General features: G+C 44.4%; 1 protein-coding gene across 1 annotated transcript in view; it reads right to left on the reverse strand.

The window, feature by feature from the left end:
* Window positions 1-3,173: 3,173 nt before the first annotated feature.
* The window catches only part of RHOJ (ras homolog family member J), a 97,102-nt gene continuing 73,741 nt past the window's right edge, over window positions 3,174-26,534 (reverse strand). Inside the window, exons 3-5 of the mRNA XM_006264242.4 lie at window positions 25,163-25,327; window positions 17,087-17,182; window positions 3,174-15,157 (exon numbers count right to left, since the gene is read on the reverse strand). Coding sequence (XP_006264304.1) covers window positions 15,011-15,157; window positions 17,087-17,182; window positions 25,163-25,327 — 408 coding nt within the window. The 3' untranslated portion in view covers window positions 3,174-15,010. The remainder of the gene's footprint in view (window positions 15,158-17,086; window positions 17,183-25,162; window positions 25,328-26,534) is intronic.

Consider the following 26,534-nt stretch of genomic DNA (forward strand, 5'->3'; position numbering starts at 1 on the left):
CATCTGCCCCTGCTTTCCCTACTTTCCTGCCCACCTGCAGGCTGCTCTGCACCATGTGGCTCCCCTGCCTCCCCACCCCCTTCTTACCTGAATTTCCCACTCTGGTGCAGGGAGGCACAAACAGCCCCACAGTCCCAGGCCAGAAGCCTCCACTAGACAGGCTTCCGGCTGGAGGCGGGGGCAGGGCCAGGCAGGCCTTGCTGTTCAGGGTCCTGCTGTGGCTTCTGTTAGGTCCTACTGCCTCTTGCTTCTGTCATCTTTGACAGGCAGCCAGGGGCAGATACATACTAATTTTCTAATTTTTTTAGGGCCCCTGTGGTTTGGATACAATGGCCTGGCAGGCTGGATGTGGCCCATGGTTGTATTTTGCCCACTGCTGCACTAAGGTCACGTGGGAAAGGATCCATCCTACCTGCTGACAATAATTTTCCCACATTGATGGAACATTGCATCTTGGTTAGAGTCAAAATACAGGACCTTTCTCCTCCTCTACTTCTCCTCCCTGCCCAGTGACCTCACCTGTGTGGAAGTTGCTCCCTTGATCTTTATTTAAGCTGCAGTAGATGACTGGCTGGACTATCAGACTCAAAACTTCTCCTACCCTGTGTCATTAAGACCATAAACTCCCAGGGAAAGGGACTATCATTTTGTGCAGTGCCTGGCACAATGGAGCTTTGATATTTGATGGCACCTCTCAAGCCTCCTCTCAGATGAGCAGTAGGAATAACACCGTGCTTTAGCCTTGGTTCATGTCTTTGTTTTCAGATGCTGATTGAAAATGCTGGTTGGACTTTGAAGTGAGAGACTGAGATCACAACTCCAGTGTGCTTTTGCAGTGACTCTGTCTCTCTGTTCTAAATATTTAATTGTAGCAACCCGGGCCACCCAAGAGAAGGTCTGGCACCGTTTGCTGGTGGTGCTGCAGAAAGCAGAAGTGACCATGAGCAGGAATCGCCTGCAGTGACTGGTGTCCCTGGTGATGGATGAGAAATTCTGCTCCCATGACATGGGTTTCTCTGAGATCAAGGAACTATGACTGGACCCACGAAACCCTTTTGGTCCAGGATTTTGAGAACCAGTTGTTCTTCTCCCAGAGAGAAGCTCCGCTAGTAAAGTCACGTGGTTCTGTTTTTCTTCATTATGCTTCCCATCTTTGGCATACCTCAGCCTTATTATCTTTGCTGAGTGATATCAGAGTCCCAGAGCTTCCGTAGGGCTTGTCAAATATAACAGATTGTGGGCCAAATCATCAGTCCATGTCAATCAGTCTGACTTCAGTGGAGTTCTATCAGTTTCTAAGATCTGAAGTTCTGACCTTCTGTCCCAGACTTTTCCGAATGAATCTTGCCACCTACGCTTTTCTTTCCAGTGTTAAGTTCCCTGAGGATGGTTATGCTTGCACAGCCTTTTTTCAGCTGTGGGAACTTGGCAGGTTTCAGAAGAAATGTTTTCTAGTCCAATCCAATGTGATGAGCAAAATGCAGGATTTATTGGTTCTATGGGCTGGGTTACACTGCAGGTTGGTCTAGATAATCATAATAGTTCCTTCTGGCCTTGAAATTAATAGGTCTATACAGCGGAAAAGCTTGATATCTAAGGAATCACCGTCTCTCTCTCTCCCTCTCTCTTTAACAAGTTCCCATACTTCTACTTTGAATCCCTAGAAGCATGAAGATAATTAGATTTTCATTTGCAGTCCAGCACTTAATGGCTGTCTTACTTGGTATGATTTCTATAGCCCTTTAAATATTTCACTTCCTTTCCCCCTCTCTGTCAGGCTGAAGGTTATGTAACTAATCATCCTTCTTGTCATCAATAAGCTTTTGTTGGAGGGTTTTATTGCCCACAAGTTAGATTTGTCAGTGAGTTGGAGAAAACTGACACTTTCACCAGAGTTATTAATAGCTTTTATACAGGAGTTCTCTACCTGTCTGTGAGGCTGCTCCAACCTGGCTTCCTTCCAAAACCCTGCTGTTAGTCACCGACAAAAAAGAAAGCGTCTTTCTATTGCAACTTTCAGGTAGAGACCTGAGCCCGTAAGGCCAAAGGAGAATCTGTTCTTAACCCCCTCCCCCAAAAAAACAGAAACCCCACCTTTATATAAAACAACAGCAAAAAAAAGCACTAACATTTGTAGAGATGAAGTGAGGAACCACTCATTTCTAGTTTTCTGGGGTTTGTTGATTTAGCTGTGTGCTCTACTGTGCTTTAAATACTGGAAGTCAAAATACCCCAGCCGCTCATGGTTGTTGAAAGCCAATGGAGTGGAGAGCAGTTTCATGGACATCATTAATGCCGTGCTATTAAGAAACCAGCACTCACACCAGGGTGTTGTTGATGTTTTGGGTATTGTCTGGTGGTTGCATGTGAGGGTAGTTCCTGAAGTTATTAAGACTGGGTTCAACCAACACATGCCTGGGATGCTTCCAATGGAGCTGATTTTGCCTTGAGCAGGGTTTGGTCTGGATGACTTCCTGAGGTCCCTTCTAGGCCTACTCCTCTACAATTCTATGATCCTAAGTGGTTTTGCCAAATACCACTAACCTTCTGTTCTTGGTGAAAGTTGAGAAAGTGGAAGTAGCCTGTTTCAGCAGCATCTGATTCAGTCTTTTCAATAACCACCCAGGCTGCAGGATGAGGCCCGACAGTGTATGGTTGCAGGGTAATCAAATGCCCCGTTAGAGTGATGTTAGAAAGTGCCCTGGGCACTTATGATCCTGAGGTGCTGCTGACTCACCGTTGACTGGGTAGACTATAAAGCATCACTTTGTCACTCATCTTTGGAGGAAATGACCATGACTTCATTGCCTGTGATAATGGGGCACTACACAGTGATCTCTCAGGAAGTCGCATCTACTTCTGTTTTCCTAGATCCTACACAGGATTTTGATAGGCTGTTGTCTGTCTTCCCTAAGAACTTCTATCCCTGGAGTCAAATAAACCACTGTATTGTTGTCTTTTTTGTTCAGAGTGTATGTAAGATTGTGAAGGGCCCTTGAGATAACAGGTTGTGGAGTCTTTGGTTGCAACCCTAGATATGTTTTTGGTTCTTCCTGCTCATATAACACTTTGCTTGAAATGTCCTTCAGACTATAATCAACTGAAATCTGTTTTTATCTTAGAAAACAAATATAGAGGCACAGGACTGTTTTATAGATACCCTTTCCAAATGATACCTTTAAAGCACTTAGTAATACATTTATTTAGTAAATATATAAAATAAACTATGTACAATAGAAGATATTAAGGAACTGTTATAATATACAATAATTACATGTTTATAAGAGGGTAAGCAAAAGCATACAGAATAACGTGCTTGAAATAAAAAAAAACTAACACTGTTAACATGAGGTTTTTTTTAATATGCAAAACCTGATTGCTAGAAAAAAGATATTTTTTTTGGTTTAAAGTTTATTGCTCTGCTTTGAATTTTGAAACACTCTGAATCATCACTGAGAACAGATATGTTACCTTAATGTTGAACATAACGTCCTAAGGCTAATCCTCTTATTTTATCAGCCCCAGAAACCCAGCTGCATTGCACATAGGATGCCTTTAAAATCTTTTAGCAGATACTGTACAACCATTCAGTTATTTGTAAAAAGTAAAGCATACCTTGGATTTCTTAACTTGCTATCTCCGAAGGAAATGACTTACAGTATGCTAGATTCTGCTTTGCAATCATAACATTATGTTGACTTCATGAACAAATGTAAGTACTATAAATTATTTCACCATTGCTAGAATATAAAAGGGAAACAGGGAAAGAAAACTCTTTTGTGCATTGTAATCAAAGGAAGGAGAGAACCTCAGGTTTCAGTGAAATATTTTTACTTAACAAGTGCTCCAGTAACAAAATAGATGAAACTGGGTTCTGTGCCCCTTATACTCAGAAAGCCCTTAAGTGCTGTCATCCTCTCACTGTTACCTCCTCTTACGTATCCTCAGCGTCCTCAAGGTGGCCCTCCGCCATCCCTATTATCATGGTGTACCTTAACTAAGGCAAGTCAGAATTTACACTGTGGTCCCTTCATATTTGTCTGGAACTGAAGTGCTGCTGAGAGGAGCAGTTTCAAAATCCGTCCTGTGACACTCTCCCCACCTAATAACTTCCTCTCCCTGCCCCAGACCATTTCTGCTCAAGAGTGAAGAGATTAAACCCCTTTGTAACAGAATTCTGCCAATGCCCCTTTTCTCCAAAGTAACTAACTCTTCATTCAATAAAAAGATATGCATTTAAATCAAGGAAAGTTTGCATGGACGGAAGTTTAGGTTCTAATTTCCCACCTATCATCACCTGCATTAACCGTAGCAGCTGCATGCACTGGAGCAGTTCTAGCACTGCTTTGGAAGCTACCAGCTTTGGGCAAATATGGTGGGACTGTGGAATTAAGATAGAGCGTTGGCATGACAATCCTGCGATGAATGTGGGTTGTTACCTTCAAAACAAACCATCAGCACAGTCCCCAGGTAGAAACCGTTTAAAAAAAAAAATCGAATTGTCAGTTACGTTTTGAGACCTACAGATTGAAGACCAGTTACACAGATATAAATTACAGTGCAATCAACCTTGAATCAAAGTGAAAGTTCATCAGAGAAGTGGTCTAAACTCTTGTCTGGCCAACCAAGTACACAAGTATGTCCAGAACCTGGCCGAGAAATGCACAGTACGGTGAAGCAAAACACATATGATGCCAATGGATCCAGGTTCAACCTCAGCAAGGCATAACTCTGTCTTGGAAAAATGTTGTAATGTAATTATTTTCATCCTGGTCATCAACAGGGATTAAACCCCAAACTCGTAGAACTGAAGAAGTGAAAAGGCTTGAATTGAAGCCCTAAGGCCCTGATTCTCTAAGGTTTTCACTTTACTGGGAGATAGGCCCCTATAGCCCTTAGACAGTCTGGGCCTCAATTTGGGAGCCAGCTTTTTTGGTAGCTGTGCCACAAAGGAAGCCTTGGATCCTCCCTCAGTGCTACTTTGATTCCCTTCCCCTATTGCTTTCATTTGATGTTTTATATGGGGTTTTTATTGGCATGGACATGATGGATCACATTGTGCAGGCATTACCTAGATAAAACATGCACTGGACTCGGTCCCATCTAATTTCACTAAAGGCAATCCCTGGGCTGCAGGGTTGGGTGTTGCACAGTGTCCTTCCACTCTTCTGTTTGTGCAGTCTTAAGAATAAAAGAGGAAACTTCAGACAATGTAGGAGAAGGTAGTTTTGTTTTAAAAGCAAAACAAAATGAGTAGATAAGGCTGGAGGCAGGACTACAACAAGTCAGAAATCTTTGGGCCTTGTTATAGTTTTTCAATTATTGATTGGTGTTAGTGTTAGTTTGAGTTTAGAGTAGTTACATATTTAGGTTAAAACCCTTGTCTGACTGTCCCCAACCTGCACGGCTGTGACTTGCCACTCGAGGGATGGCCAGCAGGGGCCTGAACAGAAGCTACAGCAGTGAGTTGTCCACACAGAAGAAGATGGTGGGGAAAAGGAACACTGCATCCTGACTTGCTGCAGGACTGAAACTTAAGCGGCTTATCTCTGGGGAGTGGCCAGGGAGTGGGAACTTAGGCGGCTTATCTCTGGGAGTGGAACATGAGCTGGGATCAGAGATAAAACTGCCCTGGAATGACATAACTTTAAGATGCCTAAAGGGTGCTTAAAACTAGTTTACTTGTCTTAATGTATGGACAGTCCAGGGGTTAGGAGCTCCCTGACAGGACTGTGCGAAGCTTTGGTCCCTGATTCGATTCAGTGGAGATTTGGCCCAATTCAATGGCTGAATCTCCTAATCGAATTGAATTGGGATACCCTTTAATCTCTCTGAATCGAATCGAATCGAATTGAATCGGAACCCTCCAAATCGATTCAGAAAGATCTAGCGATTCGGATATAGACACAGCTTTAAATGTTTTTTCTACATACCTCTAGGTACCAGGCGGCTTGTGAATGCTAAGACGGTGGGGCAGATGGAGCGTCCCTCAGGAATGCGGGGTGGTCCCTAGCATGCTCAGCAGCAGACCCAGAAGTGGACCATAAGTACTTCCGGTCCACTTCTGGGTCCACCGGGAAGCACGTGCCCTCTCAGCTCAGCGACTGGTGCCTCCTGGGTCTGGCAGGGCACTTGGGGTCCCCCCATGGTTGATCACTGAGCCGGGAGAATGTGGGGGGCCCCCAGCATGCTCCCTGGTGGACTTGGAAGTGGACCAGAAGTACTTCTGGTCCACTTCCAGGTTCACCACCAAGCATGCCAGGGGGCCACCCACACTCCTGTGGGATGCTGCTTCTGCCCCAGCATCGCGGCGTTCATGAGCCATGCCTGGTATCTTGAGGTATGTAGAAAAACATTTAAAGCTGTGTCTATGGCCCAATCGCTGATTCTCTGAATCGGCATTGAATCTTCAGATTCAGCTGAATCAAATCAGGGACAGTGATCCGAATCAACAAATCAAATCACTGTCCCAGATTCAGGCCAAATCCAAATCATATATGGCCCATTTCGCACACCCCCACTCCCTGAGCTGCCTAAAATTAACGTGTAACAAAGTCTTTTCATTGAAACATTTTCTTGATGAAAAGTATTCATTTGTTTTATCAAAACCATTGTTTTCATATCAGTTTTCATTTTGGAAAAGCTTTTTGTGTTTGGATAGAAAAGCAGAAGCCAAAACCTAAAAATATTTTTCTATTTTGTGATTTATTTATTTTTTTTGAGACCAGAATCTTTTATCAAAAACTGTTTTGTTTTCCATCCAAAAGATTTTTTTTTAAACACTGGCACTTTTTAATAAAATTCGTTAGAGATGAAAATTATAAAATAAAAATAATGGTATTTTTCTCAGCTGGGGTGTACACAGATTTATTAAGAAAGCAGGGTAGAGAGGTGCCTTATAGATTAACTGAATCATACAGATTTACTAGGTAGAGTGGTGATGGGGAAGGAAAACTGCAGTACAGTTATATAACAAGAAAAGAATGTCTATATGTTTCTATATGATCGGGTCATTTCAGCTCTTCATTGGCAATGATGGAATCTCCTGGATATAGCTAGAAAATGGGATGGAACTGACTTATTGTGACCATCTCCTCAACATTTTGATGGTCTTTAGATGAAAAAATTGGAGAAAAAACTTAAAAGTGTTCAAATCTCTCCACATTGTCTGTGTCTACAGGAGATGCTGATTGCACAGTAGCTCACAATTATGAAGCATGATGTGACACTACTGCACAGTAGTAATGAGCTACTGTGCAGTCAGCATCACTAAAAAGCCACTTGTATACGCAAGTACTAAATGACTGCGTAGTAACAACTGTGCAGTCAGTGTCTCATGTAGATGTGGCCATTGCCTCCCATAGAATTTTTCCATTGGCTCCTGAAGGAGCGATAATAACTCAAAAGAAAGTATATTTGAATCAGAAGATTCAGTTATGGAATGTTTTCTTGTCTATAGAGTAAGAGATGCCTAATGAAATGATTCTATCAAGGTGCTTTAAGTTTATTGGCATCCTCCTATTTAAAGAGACTTAAAAAAAATCAAAGGACTTTAACCCCCCCCCCCCCCTTTTCCAGTTTGGGTATTTAAATTTGTTAAATTTAAATTTGTTTTGGCTTATAGGATGTTTTATGTACTATCTTTTCTGCTGTTGTTTGGGTTCCCAGAAGTACGTAGGAAAGTTTATATTTCCCTCCATGACAAATACAAATTCTAACTAAAATTAAAAATATATAGATGGAAAGCATTTTTATTAATAATAATTATTGGACTCTTCCTTAGATATTGTAACTTAATGTTAGGGCCCAAAGCTACAGATTATGCCTCCTGAATTTGACTTTGTGTTTCTGCCTAATGTAGAAAAGTAAATTCTACTCTTGTACTGCATGCATTATTCCTAATTAACTTTTTAATCCCATCTTTACTGTGCAAAAAATGTCTATACCTGGTTAATTTCACTGTGCTCTAGGAACAGAACTCAGATTGCAGACTTGCGCCTTGGAAAACAATGAGTCCCTTCCCATTGATTTCAGGGGGTCTTTATTCCCTTATGAATATTTGCACTGATAACATTTTTTTATTCATTTTTACGCGGGGTACAGATATCCCTAGAAAGTCTCTTTGACCTAGTTTGTTTTGATCTCACCTCCTATTAGAAGAAATGCTGTTCCCCTCCTGCTAGAGCTACAAACCGGGAGGCTAGGAACAGAAATTGCCCATAAACCAATATAAGTGATTGGAAACCAGTTGAAATCTGTAACACAACAGAAGTTAAGTGCACATAAACCACTTTCAAAATGGCTGAAACCAGTTTAAGATAAATTAGGATAGATGTAGTATCAGACTTAACTGATTTAGGTTAAATTGGTTTATTGAACTTCTGTCCCGGATCTGCTCCAGATTCAAGTTAACTCACAGTCCCCCAGCATCCCAGGATGCTTTGCACATCCCCTGCAAACCCTCACTTAGAGGGTGGGTGGGCTAGCCTTGGCCCAAGTTGTCTGCTCCAGTGGAGCTCTAGCCTCCCGGGGCTTCTGGCCTGGTCCACTGCACTCATGTGGCTGCATTTCTGGAATCAAAGGGAATGTCTGTTCACTTGCTTATTGGTTCAATCTATGCATCTTAGACTAACCTGCAAAGACTGAATTCATTGTCTGTACTTAGGAGGAGAGTTCTGTCATTTACAGATTTTTCACCAGCACTTAAAACATGACAAAGTTTCCTGGGACAGGTAAATATAAAGAACAAAACAGGTGAAATTAGAGACGTGTATTGTACCATCCGTGTAACAAATAATTCCCATGGCATCAAGAGGGTATGCTGCATTATTCTGATGCTATGTTGCAAATGTGTTTGCAAACACACTTAGTTCACTGCAAACAAGAACCAGAGACATTTTCATTCAGCTTTGAGCCAGATGAAGTACTTGTATTGTTCCCCCTTTGCAGTGGAAAGCTGTGGAAAGGGCCAGGAGCTATGACTAAACACGGGGCTGAACTGGGCATATGAGCAGCATCCAGTGAGGAGAGAGAGAAATGTTTCAGGTAGCAGCAGCCAGCAGGATGAGAAACCTCAGCTGAAGTTTTTTCCTATAAAACCTCCCACCATGCTGCCAATGTTGCATAGCTGGCTGATGTGATAATGAGGGGAGATGGATTATGGAAACAGACAGCAAACTTTTCACAGATCTTGTCCTCACCATCTGTTGCAGCTGTTGGTGTTTGTGCCAATACAGCTTATAGCTGTCTTACTGAAGGGCTAAGCTATAAAGCATGTTTTGTATCAGTGCTGCTGCCCCTGGTTTCAAGCAAGGCTTAAATTGCTCTAGTGACATATTGCAGCTTGCACCAAGGATGCGCTGCTGGATGGTCACCAGTGGCTGAAGTTTCCTATTGCAAAAAGCCAAGATTTTCAGATGTAACAAGTGACTGTGGATGCCTCACCTTCCGGGTCTCCAACTTGAGATAGCTCAGAGTGGGTCTAAAATTCAGAGGACTGGGATCTCAAACTGGTTACCCAGAGACATAGGCCACTTTGAGTATCTTGTTCAAGGCCTGCACTACTATCAGTGTGATATTAAGTACATGCACCTCATGAGCAGAGCCCTGGATGACTGACACAGCTGCTTTGCACAAAAGGTAGGTTTTTCCACAACAAGATGCAGCCACTTGCTTGTTACAACCCTAAAACCGCTCAGGGCAGCACTAAGACATCCATTATTGGGAGTGATTTGCTTTGGTTTGGCAGGGTCACATGTCAGGGGTTTGGTTTTGCCTCAGCCCCTTCCACATTTATTCACTACTTTGTTTCCAGAAGTTCGCTGAAATGTTGGGGCTCTGCTACCAGGGACTGTTTCGGTGCTAAACGTGCTGCTTACAGAAGAAGGGGAAGGACCTACAGAAAATTGATTGTCTTTTTGGCATGCGAACCACAAGTGTTTATGGCCAAACATAACTGATTCAGGAATTAATTAAATGGGCTTTTTAACATAGCAGGACAGCTGGCTGAGGATCCTGCCACTCTTACTCCTGTGGAACAGGCCATGGGAAAGTTGGAGTTGAGAGAATTCCTTGAAAAATAAGGTGCAATGTAGTGCAAGCAAGTGTAGCTAAGTCTTGGCTCTTGAGTAATGCTTAGATTTCAGTTTCTGGATTATTAATGGATTTTAGGGTTGAAGCCAAAGCTCACTCAAGTCAAAGGAAAGACTCATACTGACTTCAGTGTTTTTTTAGCTTTGTCCCTTCCTTAGGTAGAGCATGAGAAAAACATTTGGTTTCTTGATCTGGGGTAATAGATGGTACTTTGCATGTTGCATGCTACCTGTGGCAGAAGGCATTTAAAGGCACGTCTACGCAGCGCAGAACAGTGCTGTGCTGAGAAACCCAGGCTGACTCAGGCTCTGGGACCGGACTAGCCCCTACTCTGCCGGGCATGCGCTACCCCGGCTAGTGTCTCCACCTTTGCTTTGTATGGTGTAGACGTGTCCTGAAAGGCAGAGCAATGAAGTGCATGCAGGCTCCTAGCTGAGACATTCAGGTCTGGATTGTCAGTCTGAGCGCTCAGTTTGGCTGCCCTGGAGCAGCCTGGAAGTGTGATTTTAACCGACTGCACTGACATGCAGGGCTGGTTAGACACAGTATGTAATTGGTGTCCTATCCTACACGATATACATACTGCGTTGGAATAGACCTGGTGTAATCAAAAGGCTTAATTTTGGTTTGGGGGTTTTGTTTTTTTGGGGTTTTTTGGTCCTTTGCTAGAACCCTATTCACCCTTCTGTTATGAATTAAAACCAGATCTTGTAGAATACTAAGGTTTCAAAAAGGGCCAAGGCAGATGAGTTTGCTAGGATCTAGCACGCTCCTTTGATATTTAAATGCATTTGAAATGATCATTGGCTATATTAATGAAGGGAGCAGGTATCTCAGAAAAGGCACTGGTATCAATTGAGTAAAAGGGTCATTGTCAAGTAGTTTCCTGGAGCGGTTACTCTTTACTTACTCTCCTAAGCCTTAAAATACCATTTTCTTTATTATCAATTCAGAGCCTCTATTCCAGGGGAAGCTACAAGCTCTCAGTATTTTAAAACCAGGTGACCTGTCTGCTTTTACTGGGAAAACCTGTGTAGTTTCTTTTTGTTCCTAATGGTGCTTGAAAATGATATGTTGTTTCTGTTCCTCCCCTTGTTTCTTCCTTAGCATCATCGGTACTGTCATCTGCTGTCTTTGTAACAGAAAAACACAATTAACTATTGGCTAGATTTTCAAAGGATCTCCTTATCTCTGCCTACCGTATTTGGGAAGAATATCAGTTTGTGCTTCTAAAGCGTATGTTTGCCTGTGGAAGTTGAGTTGCTCTCATCGCAAAAGGTTAATTTAGTTATACAACTGGGTAGCTGCTTTCATAAATGCTGCTCTGTACATAGAGATGTACTTCCTTGAAAACACTAGGGGAGTAATTAAAGAGGCCTTTAGGACCTACATAAATAATGGCTGCTTTTAAAACATTCCTTCTCTATGGCATGGAACAAAAAATACACCGAATTCAAAGGCTATTTCTTTTTTGAAGAGGGTCAAATTTTGGTCATTAGCAACTTGCATGTATTTCTTTAATTTATAAATATGTCACCCAGCAAAATTGATTTATTTCACTCTATAAGTGTAAAAAAGTCTTGCCTTGCATTAATTAAAATATTCTTTTTCCTAAATAATATTCCTCTACTTGCTTCCACTACAATTTATAGGAGTTTCTGCATTTTTAATATACTGAGCTTTTTATATTAGCTTTTTAGCCTCTACTATCAGAGTCTTTTTTTATTTAATTTCTGCAAACTACTGCAGTTATGTTAATGTTACAAGTTGCAATTTCCTTTTTATGTGAAATTGATTTTGATTTCCTTTTGATTTATCATATGTCACTGATATTATGCAGCACACAAAAACTGTCATTTGGTTATTTGTGGCTTCCTCAGATGTATGCTGAGAATATTGCATTGCACTTTTCCAATGTTCTCGTTATGTCTTAAACTGAGCTTGTCAGTCTAGAATTTTATTTTCTCTTTGTTTTGAGAAGCTATAAAAATATCTGGCAACCCCCACCTTAGGGCTTGTGTTGCAGTTCAGCTAAAACAGACTTGGCATCTATTTCTACCTTGCTTCTACGTAAGTATGTACTCTGCATCTAGCAATTCATAGGGAACAAAACAGGCATCCCAATTTACTTCCATTGAAATCAACTGCCAACCTCAGCCAGAGCCTGGTTCACCTTTAAAGTCGAGATACAGCATCTGTAGAATTTCAGTAGGTTTTGGGTTGGACCCTAGGTAAGTAAACTATTTGCTAAGTATTCATGTATCCATTCTGTCTGAACTTTCTGGTTGCTCCTCAGATATCTTTATATTCATATTAATTTACTTGGCATCCTGTGTACCATCTAAAAGAATTCCCACCGCTGCCCATAGTAGCTGCATGGCAGCAAAGGTATGAATTGATGCTGTCACTTAATTCCAAGCCACCGGTCCTTTCACATTGAAGGAAACTTTATGAAAAAGTAACTTGCATCAACTCTGTGCTCTCTCTCCACCTGAGCCACGTTTCCCCAAACCTTTTTGTTAGCATATTTAAAGAGAATCTCTTTGACAATGAAACAGCTATGGGTGCTCATTAGGGACGTATACCTGAGCTGTAAGGACATCTCCAGACATTCTTCAGCATCGGTAATTTACCATAACTACATTTTCAGCCAAGTGAATGCACCATGAGGAAAAGATGGTTAGTGCAGTTTTACCAGGCACTGTTGTAATAAAATGCACTTCTTTGCAAATTCACCTGGCCACGCTTGTATAGAAGAGCTAATTGGTGATCTCTACTCCCATGTACAGTTTGGGAGTGCCTGCCCCTACTCCCATTGAGATCAATAGCACAGCGAACACAGACTTCATGGGGCTGTAGGGGATAGCGAGTTGCATTTACTGACCAGAAATTGAGTCGTTTGCCATTATATTTACAACAGGTGGTTTCCCACTGATTTAGGATGCCCTTGCTGTAACTATCTGTTTCAAAAAGTTTGCAAGTATCATCATCACAAGAGAGTTTTGCCTTTGATTTAATAGGTGCAGAGTCAAGCCCTGTATCTAGGCTGTTGCTTATTTTGGGCCTTACTCCAAATCCCATTGGTTCCATGGGATTGGTTCCATAACCTTCCCTTAATGGCAGAGGTTTTCAGTTGCCCTTGTGCAAGCTGGAGCACAGTACAGGCCTTGCAAAAAGCAGAGTGCTGGCTATTCCAAATAATGGCAGGGCAGAGGAGATTTTGTTGTTCTTTTGCCATTACTTCCCTGGGGTGATAGGGTGCAGTAACATTATTTATTCAAGCAGTATTTGAAAATTTCAACTCTGGAAGTTGCTTTTGTCAGGGATTTACATTCTGAGACTAGAAACACAGATGTGCTAGCACTGAAATGTTATGCCTGGGAGAGGTGTTATCAGAAATGAAATCCATAACAAGACAGTTACATGGGCATTTCCAGGGTACTTGTAAGCAGATGCAAGTAATAAGACACCCTTAAAGTTCATCTCTCAATGTCTGTATTGTAACAGCATCGTACTGTGATGTGCAAAACAACAGGCTCCCTGGAGAAGCCGCAGTGGAAAGGCACGCTTTATTCAACAGCAGAGAATGCTTATTGTCAGCTTTCATTCCCTTAAGATTTAGGTTTCCTGTTTCAGTACTACATGCTGTAGCACATCATTCTGCAAATTGCATGAAAGAAAGTTCCTGAGTATCAGACCTACACTATACCTTAAATGTTGCATGTAGAATAATGAGCGTGGGAGGAAAAAAACCCCAACAACCTCTCAAAACAGTGAATAGCAGAGCGACAACTACCATTAAGACATGCTTGAAACTCCATTTGAGTTAATTACTTTCCATGAGAGCATCTTTAGAAAGCTATTTCATATAAGGCAATTGGATCATTGTAAAGCACTTAAAATCAACGTGAGCTTTGGCATGGTCTGGTTTTGTTGTCGCTTGCTGGGGGAGGTGTGGAAATCAGCCTGGTCTATACAGTAAATGTACACCTGCATTTACAAATGCAGCCCTTTAACGTTCTGAGTTTGGAAGGAAGGTTCTTCCACGCTGATACCTCACATCTATTACAATATTCTTTGGTAACACAATTTCTTTGTTTTCATGTTTTTCACTAATATTGTTTCCCCTCTCCCAGCTTTTGAAAAGATGGCTCAGCCTGTACATTTCCATGAATACAGTTATCTGCATTTTTTTAATAAAAAGAACATTCCTTAAGTCTGGAGGTAAATGTTGATCAGTTCTGATAGTCCGAGTGCAGTGATAGATGGATATCGGCTATGTTAACGTGAAAGCAACATTTGTTTTCATTTATGTAGACAAAGTAAAGTAGATCCTGAAATTAACAGATATCTTATATTGGACTGAGCTTAGGGGCCTGGGAAGTCCCCTACCCCAATCCTATATTTCTATAAAGAAAAGTTATTTGAAAGTATATCCTGCTTATAATGTATATCTTGCATATTAAACCTTGAAAGAACTTTGTGTGCTTTTGATCCGTTCATATTCAATTCCTACATATTGTAGCTTCATACTTTTGATCAACTTGTGTTTAAGGCCTCAAATGAAGGTTTTTTTGGTTCCATTATAGTGTCTTTCAAATTTTACACACAGAACCTTCATCTGATTCATGGAGTTGGCCATTAGCAGGCATCATGTTTCATACTGGCTCAGTGCAGTCTAGCATAATGTGGGAACAGGCTGCAGATAGCTCTGTAGGGTTAGGAAAGCAAATAAACATTAGTTGGCCTACCATGGTACAGCTTGGAGGTTTCACAGAACGGAGGAATCCTATATGATTAAATAGGACTCCTTTCTGGTCATGTTCCCCATTAAAGTTGTGTGCGCCTCTCGTTGACATTCTAGCCTGCGTGGTTTAACTGAACATTAGCATTGTCTTGCTTTGCTTCTCAAGTGACCTCATACAACTGTGCAGCAGCCATGGCACTTCATGCAGTGTTTTTTCTTCTTCTTTGGGTTAAAAATGGTGAGGATTGCTTCATCGAAGACTGTTTTAAGACCTTTCTGTGTCAAGGCTGAACATTCCAAGTAACACTGTGCTCCAATCTTAAATAAGAGAGAGAGAAAGAGACTGTAAGTATGCACGGCTTGGAGAACAGGGAAATAGGAGACACACGTGTGCTTATGACCCATATAAATGTCTGACCTTGCAATTCTTGTATGCATAGAATTCCCCGACATGTAACGACCCAAGGCTTTAAGTGCGGTTTAGGTCCCAGCTCTGACTTATACCTGACTTCTTTCCTAGTGTGGGATGACTGTGAGACCCACTGGAAGGGAGAAAGTGGGGGAAAAACAATAAACCCAGAGAAAGAACTGGAGCGACTAAGTGTCGTAGGTTGGGTTGTGCCAGGAAGAGAAGGTCTGGGTGTAACAGTTTGGAGCTTCCTAGGAAATATTGCACTGAGTAACAAGTTTCTCTGAGCAGAAGCAGCTGGGAATTCAGCCCCTGCAACCTGGCATCCACATAGACCCCGAGGGTTTCCAGGAGGCATTGGCGCAGCCAAGAAACACAGCCCAACTATGCTGCCTTTTGATGTCTCTCTGTGCCTTGGTCTGCTTCCTCCACTTCTCCATGTAAAGGGGCAGTATCAGATTAGGTTTTATACGGGAGCCTACTACTGAGCTGGAAGCTGCCCACTTCTGTAGGCAAAGCTCTATCCACAATGTGCAAATGCAGAGCCCACAAAAATGAATTTGGATAAATTCAAGTGCTCAGCCTCTGATTGGTCCTTTAGAGCCATCTGATTGCAGCAAACCCCTGTTAATTCATCACCCCAAGGCGACTGTGAATTATCCAGTAGTGACCAATTATCATTGTACAGGAAGCATAGGGAATTAGCTTAATAGTGAATTAAACCACAGTGGTGAGTTATCTCATAGGTGAATTGGAGTTTACTGTAAAGGCCAGCACAACCAATGTCTCTAGGGTGACAAGTCAGATATATAGGTGCACATACTGCAGGCATTCGTATAGGTATATTTATATAGTCATTTCCACCTTCCCTTCTGGCTACTTAGACCAGTAATAAACTACAAAACAGAGAAGCTGATCTTGTAAAATAGAAGTCTATGGCCCATATAGTACTAGAGAGATTCTTGAGATCAGTTTTTAGGAAGCCATGTGAAGGGCTATCAAACATAAGGCCTATCAGGGCATTTGGGGGTGTGCTGGGGTGGGGGGAGGGGTTGGAGCCTGTCACACAATCCAGGGCCCTGGGGCTCCATTGGACATGGGCATGGGTGGTAGGTGGGCAAGCGAGGGCTGTGCTGATACCAAGTTTGCCCTGTAGCCACTTGATCTGCCACCACTGCAGAGTGGGGACTTAGATCTGGCTTGAGGTACAGAGGGAGTTTGACAAACCTATCGTAGAGGTTCACCTGTCCAAAACACCTGACCCAATAATGCTGAAACCTTGGGCAAGCTCTGACCTGGATGAAAACCTCCCAATTTGTTTTGAACGCTGCAGGCTAAATGGAACATCTCAGCATCTATAAAAATTCATATTTTTAGAAGTGGAATGCACTCCTCTGCTGAACACCGATGTGACCTTTTGTTCAGAAAAACCACAGGTTGCCCTGATAAGCTCATTTAAATGAATGTTTTCCACCATGTGCAGCCTGATTTATCAAGATGTGGAAAATAGCATATGCTACATCAATGTAGCTATTCCTACATGTACTAAAATACTGCAGTGGATGTTCTTTAATCAAAGAAAGATATTTCGTTTTGTTCAGATTTCTCATTGATAGAGAAAATGTACCGCCACATGCTAGTTATGTACCATAGATTCATTGGTGTGCTCATCAAATAGTGACACTAAGGCAAGTGACAAGCTCAAGGTACGGTCTGTTTGGGTTTGAGGTTATAGTTTGAGTCCAAGAAAGGATAAAAAAATGAAAGAATCAAATTGTGAAGCAATAAGCCAGACTAGCTGTAGTCTCTGTTTTTGGGGTCTTGTGCAGCAGTGATACCTCTTTAGCTAGCTTCACTCCGTGTTCATAAGTGAGGGGTTTCTCCTTCATATAGAGCAGTCGAGCCAAAGTTTTGGGGTCATCACGAAGGTCAATCTAGTAGTAAGCATAAAATATAACGTAAGTACAGCTTTCCTGTGACTGAAGAAACAAGTTTTGCAATCTCGTACTAGCACACAGTTTTTGAAGCTACTCCTCTGCCTCTCAGTTAGACGCATTACATTTGAAGAAACACATTTTTTCCCCTTCCTCATTTCTTCTTATGCTCTTGTCTCCTCCCTGTTTCTTGGTCCAAGCAGCAAAGAGAGAAAACCAGAGAATTGTGGAAGAAGTTTATGGGCCTAATTCTATTTATTAAAACCATTTGGGAATTTTCCAACAACACTTTTATAGCAGAAAATGCAGTTTCTGAAAAATAAAGTCTCCCATGTGAAAATTTATGTTGATTTTTCTATTTTGTTTCAGGTCAAGGTGTCTTGAATTGGAACAGCTTGGCTTGGTGAGCTGAATCATTTTGGGCCCATTCAACCTGATTGCCTAAACTGCTGTGGTGGCCTTCTGGCCCCATTCTTTCATATGGCTTCTGTTCCTAGCGTAGATTGTGTTTCCAAGAAAGCACTGAAGTGTTGTGGTGAATTGAGCTGCTACAATGCATCCTGCGAGTCAAGATGGGGGCCTGACCTGATGGAGAAAAATGGGGTAACGATGCATTTCTCGTGAGCTATGCTGGCAGGTTGAACATATGCATTTTTGTGCTGAACTAGCTCAAAACTAAGTGCTTTATTTCATCCATCCATCCATTTATTTATTTAATCCATCTATCCACCAACACACCCACCAGCACAGTACCTGAACATCTTACATATAAAATCAAGAGGAATACCAAAATCTTTAGTGTTTTCTATGGCTTTATTCCTGGCCTTTCTCCATTTGTGAGGGAAAACTCTGCTTGGGGTACTATGTCTGTCTGTCTATAATCATCCATTCTCAACATCCAGGATAATATGGGCCAGAACCTTGCCTAATATTCTGGTATTGAGCCCAACAGCTCTATATAAAGTGTAGCATTTTTTTAAAGAAAGGCAGAGGCACTTAAGACAAGGGATGTAGTTGTCTTGGGTGATCTAAATTACCCGGACATCTGCTGGGAGGAGCAGTCAGCCATGTCGGACCGTTCTAGGAGGTTCCTGGCTGAGATACAGGACCTTCACTTAACCCAGGAGGTGCACAGTTCCACCAGAGGAAATGCCCTGTTGGACCTGGTCCTGGCCACAGGCGATGATCTGGTAAGGGGGCTCCAGGTCCTTGACCACCTGGGTGATAGCGGTCATCGCTTGCTGGAATTCATCATCCAGCGCAGGGTGTCAAGGGCCTACAACAAGGCGGTAGCCCTAGACTTCAAGAGGGCCAACTTCAACGAATTGAGGAGATTGGTGGGAGAGGCGCTGGGGTTCTCGAGGGCAGGGGAACTCAGTGCCCAAGATGAGTGGTCGTTCCTTAAGGAGACGATACTCAGGGCCCAAGAGGTGACGATCCCAACAAGAAGCAAGGGGGGCAAGAGTGCCCAAAAGCCTCCCTGGCTCACCAAGGAAGTCCGGGAACGCTTGGTTGCCAAAAAGGTGGCGTACACCCGGTGGAAGGGGGGGACTATCTCCAAAAAAGAGTATATCTCCACTGCTTGGGCCTGTAGGGGGGCTGTTAGGAAAGCTAAGAAGGAACATAAAGCTAGGACTAGTGTCCAAGATCAAGGATAATAAAAAGTCCTTTTTCAAATATATAGGGAGGATGAAGAAGGCACCAGGAAATGTGAGGCCCCTGCAAGATACGCTGGGCAATCTGGTGGTCGCGCCAGAAGAGAAGGCAGACCTCTTTAACAAATTCTTCACCTCCGTTTTCTTGGGCAGGGACAGGGACTCCCCCACCGTGATTCAAGATGGACTCGAGGGGAACGCCCCAAGACCTAAGGTTGAGGAGGACCGAGTTAGAGTGCTTGTGGAGGGGCCGGACGTGTTCAAGTCAGCAGGTCTGGATGCTCTCCACCCCAGGGCGTTGAGGGAGCTAGCACGGGTTATTGCAGGGCCCTTAGCACGGCTTTACGAGTGCTTGTTGTGCTCGGGCCAGGTGCCAGATGATTGGAAGATAGCCAATGTGGTCCCCATCTTTAAAAAAGGGAGGAGGGAGGACCCGGGCAACTATAGGCCCATCAGTCTTACCTCAATCCTGGGGAAACTCTTTGAGAAGATCATCAAGGAGCACATCTGTGATGGGCTGGCATTGGGGATGATGCTCAAGGGCAACCAGCACGGTTTCATTAGGGGCAGGTCATGTCAGACCAACCTGATTGCCTTTTACGATCAGGTCACAAAAGCATCTGATGCAGGTGTCGCCATGGATGTAGTCTTTCTGGACTTCAGCAAGGCCTTTAACACTGTCTCCCACCCCATCCTCATTAAAAAACTAGGTGACTGTGGCATCGATGCCTACACAGTCAGATGGATTGCTAATTGGCTGAAGGGTCATACTCAGAGGGTGGTGGTGGACGGGTCATATTCGACCTGGGGGAAAGCGGGCAGTGGAGTCCCCCAGGGCTCGGTCCTTGGGCCTGCGCTTTTCAATTTCTTTATCAGCGATTTGGATGACGGGGTGAAAAGCAACCTGTTCAAATTTGCTGATGATACCAAAATTTGGGGTGAGGTGGGCACGCTAGGAGGGAGGGAAAGACTGCAGCAAGACCTGGATAGGTTGCAGGGGTGGGCTAACAAAAACAGGATGCGTTTCAATACTGACAAGTGCAGGGTGCTGCACTTGGGCAGTAGTAACCAGCAGCACACTTATAAGATGGGAAACTCCCTTCTTGAGAGCACGGAGGCAGAAAGGGATCTTGGAGTCATCGTTGACTCCAAGATGAACATGGGCCGACAATGCAAGGTCACGGTTGGCTGGGCTAACCAGACCCTATCGTGCATCCACAGGTGCATCTCAAATAGGGCCAAGGAGGTGATCCTCCCCCTCTACGCGACACTGGTCAGGCCGCAGCTGGAATACTATGTCCAGTTCTGGGTGCCCCACTTCAAGAGGGATGTGGACAACATTGAGAGGGTCCAGAGGAGGGCCACCCGCATGATCCGGGGACAGCAGGGCAGACCCTACAATGAGAGGCTACGGGACCTGAACCTGTTCAGCCTTCACAAGAGAAGGCTGAGGGGGGACCTTGTGACCATCTATAAACTCACTAGGGGGGACCAGAAGGGTTTGGGGGAGACCTTGTTTCCCCCAGCGCCCCCTGGGATAACAAGAAATAACGGCCACAAGTTGTTGGAGAGTAGGTTCAGATTAGACGTCCATAGGAACTACTTCAGAGTCAGGGTGGCTGGGATCTGGAACCAACTTCCAAGGGAAGTGGTGCTGGCTTCTACTCTGGGGGTCTTTAAGAAGTGGCTTGATGCCTACATGGCTGGGGTCACTTGAGCCCAGTTTCTCTCCTGCCCAGGCAGGGGGTTGGACTTGAAGAACTACAAGGTCCCTTCCGACCCGACTTCTATGATTCTATGATTCAGTAAAGACTGGTGGAGAACCCATCACAAGTCTAGATAAGGTGTTCCCTTGGTTTGTCAGATGTGTTTACTCTTAAAAGTTCATTTGACTTGTGTTAGATGTAGCTTCCAGCCATTGCTTTGTTCTGTATTTTCTCACTAAAGACCCCTTTACTATCAGAAATCTCTTCAAGTTATCATCTCAGCTACTACCATTCTTTTGGACAAACAAACTTGACTAAGCTTCTTAATCATCTTACTGTAGGGCACATTTTTCAGAGAAGAAATCATTCTTGTGGCTGTTCGCTGAATAGTGTGGACCAGTGGGATAGACTACCAGAAAGTTGTGGACTTTCCATGACTGGAGGTGTTCAAGAAGAGGTGGCATCACCATTGGGTGGAGATGATATAGGTGTAGCTATGCCTGTGTTCTACTATGGCAGGGGTAGGCAACGTCTTTGGCCGGAGCACCGAAAAAAAAAAAAGGTCTACTTTGTAAGGTGCTGGAGTGCCAGTATGCCAGAAAAACGAAACTGGAGCGGGGGGGAGGACATGGCAGGATGCAGTGCATATTAATATAGTTAATAATCATAAATGTTGGAGGTTTCACAGTAAATACCAGGTTTTCTAAAAATTCTAAACCTGGTGACAATAAATAAAAATTCATCTGCTATCTTTTTTGTTGTGTGTTCTTTTTTGGTTAAGCAAGTTGTGATGAGAGAGAGGAAAAAAAAGAAAGAAAGAAGAGGGGAGCAAGTAAGAAAATAAGAGGGGAGGCAGCGAGAAAAAAAAAAGAAAGGGCGGAAGGGAAAGAGGAGGAAGAAACTACAAGGACCAGCCAACAGAGCCCAGCCATGCCAGCCCCCCCCCAGCAATGCAGGTTTCTGGACAAGTGGCACAGGCATTGGGCCCATGAGGTGGTGGCCACTGCCACTGCTGGTGTCCCTTCCCCCCTCCCAACAATGCAGGCAGGCAGGCAGGGACAGAGGCAGTGCCAGAGGTGGTGCCAGGGGAGGCTGGTGTGGCTGGGCTCACGCTGCTTGCTGCTACCTTAGCCCCAGCTCCAGACCTGGTCAGCAGTTTGGCACGAGCTGCTTGGGCCCCTGCCAGTAGCCTTGGTGGAAATTGGGGAGGGGGGGGCACATGCCCCATTGTTTCTTCCCCTATGAATCATCCATGATTAGGAACCGACCAAATTAACAGCGGGAGTGGGCTGTGCAGTAGCTGCTTTAATCTTGAAGGGTCCCCTGTGTGCCCCGCTGCTTGCTGCTCACTCCTGATCAGTGGGGAAGCAAAAACCGCAGTTTTAAATATGGAGCCATTTTTGCCACTCATTGCTGATTGGCCAAGGGGCCATGGCAGCTCCACAGTGTGTTACTGACTGGCTGAGAGGCAACAACTGCACCATATTTAAAACCACGGGTTTTGCCTCCTCGCTGATCAGGAGGGAGCAGTGAGCGATGGGGTGGGGGGATGCATGTGGGAACCTGCAAAATAGGTGGGAGCAGCTCCTCTGATTTTTTCAGGTTCCAGCTTGCACCACCACAGACCTGGGGAGCAGCCCGGAGCGGCAACTTAAAAAAAAATATATTTTTTTTACATTTTTCTCATCACACCTCCTGGCATGCCAAGGAAAATGTCCCCACGTGCCACTAATTGGCATCCCTGTTGAGGGTTGCATATTTCTCTACTATGGATATTTCCCGTGCTTCTGGGCTTTGCTGGTTGCCTCCTGGTGCTGGGAGGGAATCCCTTCCCCCTGTTCTTCTGCTTTGTGTTAGGTTTTTAAGTGTTCCTCAGAGGCATTGGATGTTGGCTGCAGCAAAGGCTAGGCATGCCAGTGCTTCTGTTGGGACTTAATGCCAGATGTTTCTTGCTAGAGGGTCTTGCCTCTTCACTCAGGGTCAGACTAATCACCATATTTGGGGTCAGGAAGGAATTTTAGCCCATGGTTATGTTGGTATAGACTGAAGGGGTTTTTGCCTTTTCCTGTAGCAGGGGACATGGCCCTCTACCTGGGATCTCTTAAGCATATATTAACAACCTTTAATGGAAGCGGGATGTTGGCTGCCATTGTCCCCTGCTTTACTCATAGATTTCATAGACATTAGGGCTGGAAGGGACCTCGGAAGATCATCGAGTCCAGCCCCCTGCCCAAAGGGCAGGACGTCAGCTGGGGTCATAGGATCCCAGCAAGATAAGCATCCAGTTTCATCTTGAAGGTGTTCAATGAAGGCGCTTGAACAACCTCCGGCGGCAGGCTGTTCCAGACCTTGGGGGCTCGGACAGTAAAGAAATTCTTCCTTATGTCCAGCTTGAAATGATCTTGTAGTAGTTTGTGTTATGCCTTATGTCATGTCAGAGTTGATGGTAGTTTTACTAAGAGGTTAGATTATGGATTTGTATAAAATGGTTTTGGATAAGGATGATTGTGGGTCAGACAGGGGCATTGGACTAGTGTTTCTCAACCTCTGGGTTGTGACCCAAAAGTGGGTCACAAGAATATATGAAAGGGTTGCAAGCATACTTTAAAAATGGATCAACAAACTTTTAAAACATGGTTTCTCCTTTAAAGGAGGAAACGTGGGAAATCATGGTTTTCCCTTGCAGGTTGGCAGAGCTCCAGCCTGCGAGGGGCTGCTTGGGCCCCCTCCATGCCTCCCCCCTCTGCCCCGCACACTGCGGGAGCTGGGGGCTGGGGTAGGGGGTAGCGGGTCGGGAGTGAGCGGCACTGGGTCAGGACTGGCCATTGATGTATACAAATCGGTCCTGGTATAAAAAAGGTTGAGAACCTCTGGACTAGGTGACCTCTGGAGGTCCCTTCCAGCCCCACTTCTCTGTGATTTGTATGATTGCTATGAATCCCTTTCACTTATTCAATGTCCCTTTTAAACTGTAGATGAGTCTTGAAGTTTGGCTGAGATGCCTGTTGCTTGTGCAACTTTATTTCTTCGTTATATTTATTATCGCTCCCCTTGAAAACCTGCCTGCAGCTTCCAATCAAGTCTGGGAGTCTGAGCTGTCAATTTTGGAGCAAGTAAAACTTCCAGTGGCCTTAATGAGGTTCTGTATACACGTGGACCGCAAGACTGAGCCTTGAGGGAGTCATAACGCAGCATGTCAGGGCAGAATAGTCTGGGTCCTTAAATAAACAAATGCAAAGCCTTTGAGTGACAGCTCCCTTTATGACTGTATCATACGCCTGCTCTTGTCGAATCAGCAGGTCAACGGTACTGCACCCAGCAGAGGAAAACGCTTTTATAAAGTCATTTTTAAAGAAAAGATGAGATTTTTTAAGCCCTTTCAAAAGATGCACCAAGCTGGATGCTGATTGTCTAGGGAACTGCCATCCTGTAAATCCATCTCTAAACGACCTCCGCATACATCAGTGAGCTGCTGTTCCCTGTGATTTTCAGCATTCTTTTAGAAATATGAAAAATTATCTTCCTCATTTGGCAAAGACTCATTGGCTTTCCCCTGTGCCTTTTTATAGGCTATATGCCCCAGCCAGCAAGAGGCAGGATCACCATCAGTCAAAAGGCTTCTAGCCTTTGTAGGCGGGTGCTTGGTGCCTAGAGGGACTGGGCTCTCCGTGTCTTTGTTGACCTATGCTATGAAAGCAGCAGAGTAGGTGGGATCCCATATATGGGATAAAAATGACATGGCAGAACAGGTGCCAGCTCCCATAGCTTGGGAGTGAAGAAGCATCCCAGGTAATAACAATAGATCTGATTCCTAGCTGAGTCATTTCTGCTTAGGAAAAGACCTGCTTTCTTTGGAAGAGAGATTTAAACTTCAGGCTCTGGGGCTCTAGGCAATCTGCAACTATTAGAGAATCAGGTGAAGCCTCCTGTGGAGGAGAGATTGTCCAACAGCTCTTTAGTCTGGACTTCATGCCTTTTTCAACACAATGAGTACTGGGCACGGTTAAGGAGGGGACATTGGAGGAGATGGATCTTGGGTCCTCGGTCTGGCAGTTCCTATGCACTGCATTTCTGAGTGAAGGAAGCACCCTTGACTGCCTTGCTGCTCTGGAAGAAGTAATAGACTCTAAAAAGAGCTTTATTCAACTAAATAAGGGTCACTCGCAGAAAGGGTTGAATACCGAGAGATGACATATCTCTCCTTCTCCAGAGAAATATACACGAAAGTAATGCTTTGCCCCGAACCACAGTGATTTAAGGAGCTCCCTAGCACTGAGCACAGGACTGTGAAACTTGGGGAGTTCTGCTTGCATAGTATTTGGTGAGGCCTCGTGCTTTGTTTGGGTTCATGTAAACTTCAGCCCCCCGAGTCAGGCTCCGCCGTTCAGGTGTGACTGAGTTTTACATCAAGACAAAAGTACAAGGTTTCCCCCAACACTCATACCTCCCACTCCCAGGGTGTGTGCAGAAAAACAAAGCTTTCAGGGGAACTCAGCACTGCAGAAAAGCCTGAGCCCTAGCACATTTCTCCTGGTTTTGAGGGGTACGGGGCTGACTGTGTATTGAGTTCAAGACCCCTTCTGTTGGTTGTTACACTTCCCAGAACAGTAAGCAGCTACCTGTGTTCCTATGAGCACGTAAGGCACATCGGGCATGCAGTCTTTCAGTTCAGGCACCCACTCTTCTTGGACGTTGTGGTAAGAGGCAGGGTTCACCACTGAGAAGCAGATCAAGAATACGTCTGTGTGGGGGTAGGACAGAGGCCTCAGTTGGTTGTAGTCCTCCTGTCAGAGAGCAAAATCAAGTGTATTATCACCATGTAGCATCTCTGCAAGCACATCATGAAGTGCCCAGTACTGTCCCTCAGGCTAGGGACAGACATTCAAAAAGCCTGAGCCTGAATTGACTCCATCTTTGCAGGTTAGTCTAACCTGGCTAGGCTGAATCAGTTTGTAACAGTAGAGACATCCCAGAAATGCTGGCACATGCCTGCAGTGGCTCAGGCTAGAAGCTGGGGGGCACTAGAGCAGCCCTCCCTTCCCTTACTCAGTACTGAGCTGAGGGGGAATGGCCAGGTCCCGGCAGGATGCTCTGAGTAGGAAGGGGTTCCCTCTCCTTCTGACCAGCCCAGCAAGGAATTGATAACAGTGTCTATCACCCCTACCTCACTGTTTATCAGTCTATTAAGAAAACAACAGAGGGACATTACCAGCTACCTGTTGATTCTGCCTTTGTCCTGTCTGCCACATAATGAACCATAGCCAGCATGTGGCCTGCTAGCTAATGCCGAGAGGTGTCTGTGTAAGGCAGAGGGGATGGAGAGAGGAGTAGGGGGGAGCAGGGACAAGCCAGGCAGATGTCTGCAGTCTCTGCCAGAGCTGCAGCCAGGGAACAAAGGGGAGGGGCCAGCTCTGCTGGGGAGCAGAGAGCCCCACCCAGCCCAGAGAGCATGCCGGGATACTGGGGGAGTCTGGTTTAACTTAAACCAGCAAGGGGTCTGGGACAGACATTGCATAAACTGGTTCGAGCCAAATCATTTCCGTCTGATACTACATTCAACCAGGTGTATCTCAAATTGGTTTGAGCCATTTTCAATCCAGTTTATGTGCACTGAACATCTGTTCTGTTACAGGTTTAAACCAGTTTCTGATCACCTAAACCTGTTTGTGTAATGTCTGTCCCTAGCCCCAGTGTCGGTGGGAGCTGATAAATGTCAGGGAAAGAGCAGCTGCAGAGGGACTGTAGGGTGATCATGTACCAAGGTCACTGGTTAGGGCTTAATTCCACTCTGTCAACCTCCTCCTACCTGGGCATTGAGGAGCAAGACTGAGCTGGTATTTTATTTTCCTAGCAATGGGCAGTGGGGTGATAACACGATAAATAAGTGCCGTCACCAGCAGCAATAGCAAGACAAGAAAAGTGCCATTTCTATAAGACGCAGCTCTTAGACTGTGCCTGCTGGCCTCAGCCTTTAGGCAATAGGCCATAATC

The sequence above is a fragment of the Alligator mississippiensis genome, chromosome 2 (assembly GCF_030867095.1).
Source record: "Alligator mississippiensis isolate rAllMis1 chromosome 2, rAllMis1, whole genome shotgun sequence".
NCBI lineage: Eukaryota > Metazoa > Chordata > Crocodylia > Alligatoridae > Alligator > Alligator mississippiensis.